The 11,106-nt window shown below is 35.4% G+C and overlaps 1 protein-coding gene across 1 annotated transcript; it reads left to right on the top strand.

Moving 5' to 3' along the window:
• Positions 1–98: 98 nt before the first annotated feature.
• On the top strand, positions 99–10,389 carry LOC145678237 (uncharacterized). Its single transcript, XM_081748281.1, has 2 exons — positions 99–737; positions 3,014–10,389. The coding sequence occupies exon 2, from the start codon at positions 3,435–3,437 to the stop codon at positions 5,880–5,882; it is 2,448 nt and encodes an 815-aa protein (XP_081604407.1). The 5' UTR covers positions 99–737; positions 3,014–3,434; the 3' UTR covers positions 5,883–10,389.
• The last annotated feature ends 717 nt before the right edge of the window (positions 10,390–11,106 follow it).

Here is an 11,106-nt window from a genome sequence, read left to right on the forward strand (position 1 = left end):
CTTACATTCAAATAAATTAGTATAAAGTGGTCCAAAAGTGGGCGTACCCCCCTTTAGTTTCAACAGTATAGTGTTAGTTATGGTAGAATGTCTGTACACAGCTACCTTAAAGTCGTAAGAGTCGTAAACAAAGGTATGATCACCATCCATGTCATAACACAACTGAATTCTGCACAAAGTTCTGGCAGATGTTTTGCGGAGATACTCCGGAGTCAACGAGGATGAAGGCGTGTTCCACAGCTGCTCGTAATTCCTGCGTTGTGTGATATCGAGTGTTTCTTACGTGTTGCTTCATGAAAGCCCAGGGAGCATTGTCTGATATCGTCAGATCGGGACTTCTTGGAGGCCTGGCAAAGAGCTGGATGCACAACCTCTTCCAATCCAGCGGCCAGGAACTGATCTGATAACTGTTACCAAGCAGAAAACAAATGGATAGCAATGTTGCCAGACAATGCCAAGCAGTGTTACCAAACAAATGTAGGTAAAACCAAAAACCGTCAGAAAACACCAATTAAGAGGTACGCCCACTTCCGGACCTCGCTGTATAAGCGTAAATTAATTACCTACAAATGTTCTTGATATTTCATTCTTTTCCAGATGCCAGAACAGTCGTAATATTAATACTTCTTGGAAGATATTTCCCATCTGTGACCACGTGTATCAAAAGGAAAGACGGAGGTGGATTATGGAAACCTTCCAAATACGAGGCACAGCAAGGATTCCTTTTTCATGTCAGAGTATGTACCATTATGTAATATAATGTATTAATATCTACACTTGATTACCACGAAATATGTCATTAACATTTAATTAGTGATTGGAGAATGGAGAACATTGCACGAAACCTTATCGAACAAACAAACAAACAAAAAAAATCAGCTTTTCTGGAAAAACTGCTATGCTCAAACAAAAATATTGTGTAAGCAAACACCATTTTCATCAAACCACGATCCACTCTGACTCACCACGTGTCACCATGATCTACTGATCTACTTCGACCTACTGACCGAATATGTCGAGAGTGGATCAAAGTGGAATGTGTTATATTGAGGACTACAATGAGTCAGTTGTTATTGTTGGGTTAGGGTAGTCATACGTAACAGTGGAACATGTAAATGTAACCCAAGATCCACTAAAGTATACTCAAAATTATCCCCACGTGATCCATAGCCACTGACCCGCTCCATCTTTGATGTGCACTCAATTGATATGATTACCATACCATATCAAGAGGATCATATTGGTGGTACATGGAAACAAAAAAGTTTAAGAAAAGGCTCCCTCGGGACAGCACGCCCTTGGTGGAGTGAGCTATCAACCATATTTTGCAATATACATGACTCTTCTTCATGCAATTAGTAAAGCATGTATCGGTGTATGTGACGCGATTTGTATCTTACGAAGATATCGTGAACCTAAGTTGTGTAGATAGAAAGGAATATGCATAAAATAGGAAAACACAATATTTATTAGTCGCTAACGCCCTCGCCTTTGGTGCGAGCGGTTCTGGGTTCGATTCCCGGTGGGATCACTCGATCAAAGAAGTGTAACAGCTTTTTCAGGCCAATCATCCTGAGTGTTTTTTCCTGGGTTGAGTGAGTTTTTTTTTTAATATAAACACAGTGAATGATGCTAAAAATGCCGGGATGGTACCTAACACACAGGTCCCAGACCGCTTCCTTCCCCATCCATTCCTTTCTTGCTTCCCCTCTCTCGGATTGTGTGCTCTCCGAGGGACGACATCCCTCAAACGTGACGAACTTAAGGCCGACCTAAAAGTTACTCCTTCGTTGCTAGTACACTTATCTCCTTTGTTGGGCGACTGCGTTCGATTTCCCGGGAGGAAGGGGGAGGGGATTTTAGGATGTTATTCGTATTTTCGGTTCCACTGTAGGTTTATGCCTTATGAAGTTCCCGTGATGAAACCCTATATTCCAATAACAATAGTAAACGTAAAAATGCTGTAAAACTTTCGGTGAATGCTATGTAAACTTTCTGAAACATAAGTAGAGGTTAAATATGTTTATGGTCATGGATAAAATGTTTACTTGGCTCAAAACAGCTTTTTCCCAGTGTCTTTAAAAATGTTCTTCATTCAACCCTTCAAATATTGGAACTATGATAGCACTCCTTTCTTCATTTTATGGCATAAATAAGTAAGAAGTGTTTATACTCGAGGTAATGATATGTGTGTAATATCAATCTTATAAAAATACTAAACAGCACGTAGGGGAACGGCACCAACCTTTTCGCGATCATTATTTTAAAAACTAATTCATTGATATTGTAGCATCCTTGCTTTTCAAATTTCCGCAAAGGTTTTTCTTTCTTCTTCCTGGAGATTTGTAACGTCAAGAATTGCGGTCATTGACGTACAGGATCTAAATTTATTTTATCTTTAAAATATCCGTGCTTACTTTATGTCTGGATGTGATTCCAAGTTTGCCACATTTAATTGAAATATTTATTACTGTAAATGTAAACCATTAAGTGTAAGCTTAGGACAATTTTATTGATGTCGCAGTTATCTATTCACGTAACTACTGTCAAGTTTATAAGTGCAATAATTCAGATTGTTTTCTTTGTGATTATTCTCAAACCTTATACTAAAAGGTAGATTCCTCTAAGGAACTTTACTTAATTTTTCCAGAACTTTTCTTAATTGCATCGGATAATACAAACACAATGAACGGTATTAAAAATGTACAACTCAAGGGGTATAATAATACATTCGAAATACTGTCATATTAACCTATATTAGTTTTCAAGACATTTCATATCGCGTAGAAGTGACTCGCGTCAATTATGACCTCATTACATTACATTTCTAGTATAGAAGAATGCCTGAAAACAGTTGGTACCAGTTTAATTGGATTGCTATATATATTATTGGTGCACCTCGTATTTAAAATACAAGCTCATTTTAATTATACGTGTATTTGTAGTTTTTGGAATTTGATAACGTGTTAATAGGTGTGTAACGTGATAATAATTCTGTGTACATGACTTACAGGAAGCGTCCGATCTTCAAACAGAGTTAGAAAGGCATCATCTAAAGATGCAGCGCTTTGGATGTAGTGTGCAGCCCATGCCCGTCATTGTCGCTTCAAAAATAGATGAACCTCAAGCCTTCTACGTGAGTATTGAGGATAATCTCTACAGAGTTGAAACTCCACTGAAAGCAATCGATAGCACATTCAAGTCGTTTCAAGTACTGGATGCAGAATATCCGAAGGAATCGGAACAGGTGTGGACATTTGTGCAGAAACATATGTACAAAATTGAAAATGACTGCGACAAGAATTTTCCTTCAGTGAACACGCTTATCTCTGAAATATCAAAGGTGTAATGGCGGGAAAGGTTGTTTTCCGTTAATCATTTAGTTTGTAAAATAGTTTTTTCATGTATATACGTTCTTTTTAGTTTGTAAGAAGATGCCTAAGTGTTTTGTTTGTCATAGTGACTTAAGAACGAGTCAGTCTCTGTTACTTCATTTAAAATTTTGTCACAAATTAGGTGCCATGAGCCCCTTTCGTTGTGGGGAATCATTGTGTGGACGCGAATTTGATAACGCCAATTCATTCCGCAAACACTTGCTGAAACACGAAAGAACAAGTACGGGTGGTGATGGGAACCAGCCTTTTCGAGGATACCAAAATGAGGTGTGTCACATCAATGTTGAGAGACAGTTGACTGATAATGGTGATATACCAATTGAAACTTCTGTGGAAAGCCTTTCTCTTGAAGATTACCGTGAGGCTGTAAAGGAGGAAGCCCTTCTTTTTATTACTAAACTGTATAGTCAATGTAACTTAACCAGAACTCATATACAAAACCTTTGCGACTGGGTACACGGGTTTATGGGCGGTAGTGTGATGCAACTGCTAAGAGAGAAAATTTTACAAACGCTTCGAGGAAATCATGTTGATGATAATACAGTAACTGAAGTAATGAACATGTTTAGTATAATGTCCAGTCCATTTTATAGCTTGGAAACCGAATATAGGCGATTTGGCATGTTAGAGACAATGGGCAGTTTGATAAAACCAATTGATTATGTTATTGGACAGAAATTATCTTCAAAGAGAAAGAAAGGCGAGGTTTCGGTGGAAACATTACAAGTGCTTGGAAAGTTTGTGCCTATGCGAAAAATGCTTAAACGATTTTTGGAGTTACCGAATGTTCTGTCAACGTTACTCCACTTCAAGAACAGTGCAGAACAAGAGACTGAAGTACTTTTCAGTAGTGTGCAAGGACTGCATTGGAGAAACGAGGTAACATTTTCTGATGATCGTTTGATATTACCTTTATTTCTTTACTTTGACGATTATGAAATTAACAATCCTTTAAGTGGGCATGCTGGTACAAAAAAGATAGGGGTAGTTTATTATACAATTGCATGTATTCCACCGGAGTTTTTCGCGAAACTAGAGAACATATTTCTCGCCTTACTCTTTCATTCAAATGATAGAAAAACTTTCGGTAATAAAGCAACCTTTTCAATTCTTATTGAAGAGTTGCGTTTCCTAGAATGTGAAGGTATATGTGTAATGTATAATGGTTTAGAAGTACAGATTTATTTTAAGTTGTGTGTTATTACAGGTGACAATCTTGGATTGAATTCCGTTCTTGGCTTTACAGAGTCATTTTCTGCTAAGTACCCTTGCAGGTTTTGCCTTACATCAAAAACAGATTTACAGGCGCAGTCAAGAGAAAACGTCCGGAATTTGCGGGACGTTGAGAATTATGAACTACATGTAATTCTCGGAGATGCTTCACAGACAGGAGTAAAAGAGAATAGCACTTGGAACATGTTGCCGAGTTTTCATGTTACCAAAAATTACAGTGTGGACGTGATGCATGATCTTTTGGAAGGGGTGGGGAACTATGATATGATGCATATTTTGAAGTACTACATCAACGAAACACGTCTTTTCACAATGGATATTTTAAACAGTAGGATTTCGGCCTTTGCAAGCATGTCAGATGACGTAAATAAGCCGGCACCTTTATCTTCTGAAAATCTTGAAAAGAATAAATTAAACTTGTCTGCTGCTGAAATGTTATTTCTCATAAGGTACTTTGGTTTGATAATGGGTGACTTAATCCCCGAGGAAAATATCGTTTGGAAATTTTATATTCTGCTAAGAGAAATAACAGTCATATTAACATCAAAAGTTATTCACGTAAACACTTCTGAATTACTTTGTACCTTAATTGAAGAACATCATGAGATATACAAATCTTTTTTTCAGGATACATTAAAACCTAAGCATCATCATATGGTTCACTATCCACGTTTAATGCGACATATAGGACCACTTGTTTTCACATGGTGTATGAGGTATGAATCCAAACACCAACCGTCCAAGATTGCTGCCCGTATTGCTTATTGTCGAAAGAATGTTCTAGAAACTATAGGTTTGAAACACCAATTGCAGATATGTTATAAGTTCTTTCAGAAAAACGGTTTTCATATTCAACAAGAAATTGGGCCTGGAGCAAAGATATACCTTTCACAAGATCAGAATTTTCCATTGTTTTCAATGTGTTTACCTCCTTCGTTGTTGAAACTTTGTCGGTCAGTAGCTTGGTGCATATACAACGGATTTGTGTTCAAGTGTTGCATGGTAGCGTTCGAAATTCATGAAGATGGTTTAAACTTTTATAATATAAAAAAAATTTTGTTAGACGAAGAGTCGCACATTTTCCTTCTATGTAAGAAAATGAAAACAGTTGGCTATGACAGTCACTACTGTGCATATCATTTGTCTTTCACGCAAGAGTGGATCTGCATACCAGTAAATTTGAATTTTGCAGGGCCTCCTACGTATTATAAGATAATCGATAATGACAACATATATGTTTCTGTTTCGGTATGATTTTGTGTTGCATGTGGGGCAGTGTTTTCTAACATAATCGTAATAGGGCTCGAGCATAAGAAAATGTTTCTTAATCCATGTGATTTTCAGTCAAACAATATTATATCCACTAGCAAAGCATTTGCAATGAAGCATACATTCCTGTACTACTAGATGTTTTGCCTGCATGGTCCTATGGCCACCGAAGTAGGAACTAAACTTTTAAAAAACATGGTTGGTTCTATGTAAATTTTATACAGATTTTTTGTTCGGAATAGAAAAAGGTTACATATCGAGTGTAAGGAAAAGATCGCACAGCTTGGACAGAATCTGACTCTACAGCTGAAATGAAACGAAAATGTCTTACGATATTTTGTCCTCCGAGGTTCCCTTTTGAAGTGACAGACGGGTAAAATTTGGACTATGAGGTAACACCTTGCGGTACTCTGTAGAAACACGTGATAGTTTTGTTTAGTTTAAACTTCTTCGTTATCTAAGGTTTTTTAAATCAGTTTTTTTATTTTAACAACAAAATGGCTAGATTTGAAACGGCATGTTTTGTCATGATCTGGGCACAGAAAGCTTCTTTTTGTACGACATTTATTCAATTTGACATTTTAAATGTACGTTTTCATCTCTTCACATTTTCCCGCCACATTTCAGACCTTTTGCTGCATCCCATATTCCATACTTTTATTTAAAAAAAGAAGAAGAAAAAGAAAAATGACAAAGAGCTTTGAAGTTAGGTACCTTCGTTTGAAGTACGGCACTTTCCTCTACTCCACGATAAACACCATTCCAAAGTCGCTGCTGTCAAGTGTTGTTACGGACAACCCGTGCGATATTGCCATATCGACCAAAGTTTACCGGTCTCTCCCTTCCAAAAGGGGGCCTTAAAGGACAACTTTATAAAGACATTTTCGTATCGTTTTAGCTGTAGAATCAAGTCTGTCTGCCTGTACTACCTTTTCCTTACACCCGATATATATAAAACCGCTTTGGAAAAGGAATCCGTGTACCCAGTCGCAAAAGTTTGTATGGGTTCGGTTCCTTTATAAGAATGTAACTTGGATTTGCTAATGAAAAGGATTTAGTGTTACCGAAATGGGTTTAAAACAAAAGTTAAACAATATTGCGTGAAAGGAAGGTAAATCGTTGTCTGCCATTTTTATTTCTAAGTATTTTTTTTAATTGGGAAGGATGTCATGTGACACTAAGTTTAAACTACTAAAAATATATTTATGAAAGCAGTTTTTAATGGGTTTCTGCAATTCTAATATAAATGTGTCAAAGTCAAGAACCGTATCTTGGGAAGGTGTCCGTCTTAAGAAAAAACATATGATGCCATTAAATTTTGATTAATATTATATGGTAGTATGATGTGTCGTACGTCGAAAAGAATAGCTTTTATTGATTGCAAATACATTGCTAGTGGTCATAATATTTCTTCATTCAAAATCTCACTGAATTACATAAACCATTTACTATAACCTTTACTGAGTTCAAACTATACTTTGTTCTAATTTTAGAGTTGAAAATATGCTATTGGACGTAAGATTGAATCTAGGACGTCAGCCTGACGATTCCTGTTCTGATCCTTGGTGCACTAACAAAATTTTTACTCCTTAAAATGTAGATACTTGCAGGAGCTGCCCCAATTTCTTTGTTATACATTTTGTCTCCTCATTTTATTTTAAACTTATAAAAATAAAAAAAGGTTCTAGAAGAAATTGCATACTATTAAGGAATGAAAACCACAGGCGTGACGTCGCGAAAATCAAATGCCATTAACTCTTAAAAAGAGATAGGTACGGAAACATGTAGCGAACCTATGATAGAACATGAATCAGTAGATATTCTTTCGTATTGTAACGTTTATATTATGTGTTACGAAACGTTACGCTAACGATGGTTCTAATTATTGTCCCTTGTATTTAAGTATTTTATTTGTCCTTATGCCTTTTCTTACAAGTCTTATTACTGCTTAGCAAATACTTTCGTATTATTGTTAGATGCAAATAATGCATATTGTACCAAGAAAATAATTTCAGAAAATGTAAAATAATAATAATTACTTCTAACGAAAATATTCGTCGTGAAATTGTGTCGTTTGTAATCCAGTCTGTGTGGGCATTTAATGTAAATTTTTGTTTGCGTTTATCATGTTAAATAATGTCATGTGTATGATGGGGTACTCAGTTTCCGCAGTGTCTGTACAGTAAAATTCCGGCAGATGGCTCCTCGTGCATCACTTGGTGGTCAATGCTTAAGCGACTTTGTGCTAGAAGATCACGTTTAATTTTTGCATATATTTCCACTCGTGTGTTTCGTGATGGCAGTTTCGCTTGAGTGTTGTATACTGTTAAATCCTCGGCCCTTGAAGTTGATTTCCATTCTGAAGAAGAAGAAAATGTTACACGGTGCAGAGTTGGGTAAATCCGATGGAAAGTTAGTAGTATAATTTTTTTCACAGTCTTTACAGCAAGTCTCTACACAGCCTTTACAGTAATCCTCCCATGTTCTCTTCGTGGTACAAAATCCTATGCCGATTGACGGGTATCCTGAACGGACATTATTTTCAACCGATGTTCTGTCACTTTTAACATGCTCTTACGTTTGACCATGGCCTAAAGCATCTTTTCCAAATGTTGACTTCAACATTTCATGTGTTTCTGAAGCAGATTTTCTAGCTTTACCTAGTTTCATAAATTTCGTCACCTTCAATTTCGCTGTTACTCAGCGCATAACTGGGGGAAGATACGCTTAAAAACTAAATGCGACTTCCTAGGACAAAGCCGCTTAGGGCACTGACTCTCAAAGGATGTACGAGGAATTGCTTGGTGGTGTTTAATCATTCTAGCTTAAACTTCACGAGCTGCAAAACTATTCTGAAAACTTTTCAGTACTCCGTTATATACGGTACACTTTAGAAAGAAAGAAAAAAAAATTGAGAGATTAAATGACATTAGAAATACGCACTACCAACTCCAAAAAGCTTTTTGAAAAATAAGTAATAATAAAATGATAAGGAAAATTCAGTTAACATAGCGAAACACTAATTCAGTTCAATCTTCTAAGCTTTATTTTATGCATGTTTCCGTATTATTTATCAAACGTAGGAAGAAACACATTTATTATGATGTAGGTATTGACCCTAAAGAACTACATGGTAGTTACAAAATTTTCCATTTAAAAAAAGCAGTCTTGTAACATGTTTTGTATTTTTTTCATATTATTTACATTTTTAATGCAAACGGTTACCAAGTTTCAAAAGAATTGTGTATATTTGTTAAGTTGTACTCATTTTTTTTTTTCTTGGTTTTCTGTCTAAGATAAAACTTAGCAGTTTTGGTTGAAAAATGATTTATTGTATCAGTATTAGGAATGTGGAAAATAAATTAAAAATAAGTGCAATATGATCTTACAACAATAAAACATTAGTGTTAAATTCATTAATAATAAAACGAATCAGCCATAAATCGTATTATAATATATTCATTATCAGTAAAACAGTAAGTCTGCGTCTAATGGAATAATACATATATATATTTGTTTTCTTCTGATTCCTGTTCTGTGTGAATCAGTTTAAGCACAAATACTTGCCACTTAATTTTCAAGTTTGAATTTAGAATGTGAAATGAATCAGCATTTAATTTCATTTGATATTCATTTACATGCTCCTTACTAGAATCAATATATTTCTTGCTTGTATGCATACCGAAGTCGTAAGGAAATGAACTTTAGAACACTAACTCCTCTACTATGATTGACAGAGTTGATGTACCATATTCCGCTCAAGGGAGTAAAACTTTCAAATTTGAATATTTCATAGTTTTGTGTTGAAACGTAACGGATATGGTGGAGGCGGATTGTCCTGCGAAGAACGTTTTTCTTTGTAGTTTTAAGGACTTTACGAGGACCAGGGTATTCAAAGTTCATTTTCCTGCGAATTCGAGTTCTGAATCACCGTGTATATATGTGTATTGTATTAAGTGAATCTTGATTCTTCAAAACTTCTAGTTTATGTAATTGGGGCAATTCTTAGTATCCAAATTAGAATTATATCTTACAGTCTGGTTGTACACCTGACAGCATCTTCAGATAGAGAAAAATAGGATGGGAAAAGAATGGATTACAAAATTGAATACTTCGAGTTCTTCTCAATTTCCTTACCCGTTATTTGCCATCTTATTTCCTCTCTCTGAAGATGGTGTCAGATGTACACTGAAACTGTAAGATGAAAAATAATTCTAATTTGGACACATCATCAATATGTGTCTTCCGTGTTCAGTTACTTGGAATAACTGTTATTTAGTAACATCCACATTTTATAAAATACGTGTAAAAATATTAAGAAAGAAATGTAAATCAAAAGTATGTGGTATATTTTCATTGCATTGATTAAAAGATTTATATACTTTCATAACTGCATTATTGTAAAGTTCCTTTTTTGGTATTACTGTGCTGCATTTCTAATTTTTCTGTAATGTATACTTGATTAAAGGAAAATAAAAGTAGTTGTTATAAATGCTGTGTAATTTCTGATCTACATTGCATACCACCTCAGTTCCATTGTTATAGAAACAACACTGCATGGTTACGATAGCTATAAACACACCACCTTGATTCTGCTTCATATCAAACTTCACAGAAGATAAGACAAAAGTATTATTAGAAACATTTCCATTATTCATTTAAAGAAGTATTGAAATGGTTACTGGAACTGTTTCTAATAATACCTTTGTCTTATCTTCTGTGAAGTTTAATATGAAGCAGAATCAAGGTGGTGTGTTTATGCGTGTTGTTTCTATAACAATTCCGAAATTGTTCCACACACTATGCTAGATTGTTCTGTCAACAATCTAGCATGGTAACAGCAAACATACTTTATCTTCAATATTACAATACGGCATGGCTACCATAGCAATATAATATGGTTATAGTACCTATGCAGGTTGTTCCATCTACCATCTTACATGGCTGCTTCAACAAGACGTTCTTGTTCACATAGCCATACCGTATTGTAGATATAGTCATATCATATTGCAACTACAGCAATATAGTATGGTTACATCAAGTATAAAATTTGGTGCACCTACCCTGCTATATGGTTGTCTCAATAAGACAGTATTGTTAAAATAGCCATAGGGTATTGTAGGTACTGTAATTTAGTCTTGCAAATACAACAATATATAATGGTTACAATGACTATACGGTATGGTTGTCCACCTGTTGTCCAACCATC

Source organism: Thermobia domestica, unplaced genomic scaffold (assembly GCF_964235325.1).
Source record: "Thermobia domestica unplaced genomic scaffold, izTheDome1.hap1.1 HAP1_SCAFFOLD_2159, whole genome shotgun sequence".
Lineage (NCBI taxonomy): Eukaryota > Metazoa > Arthropoda > Insecta > Zygentoma > Lepismatidae > Thermobia > Thermobia domestica.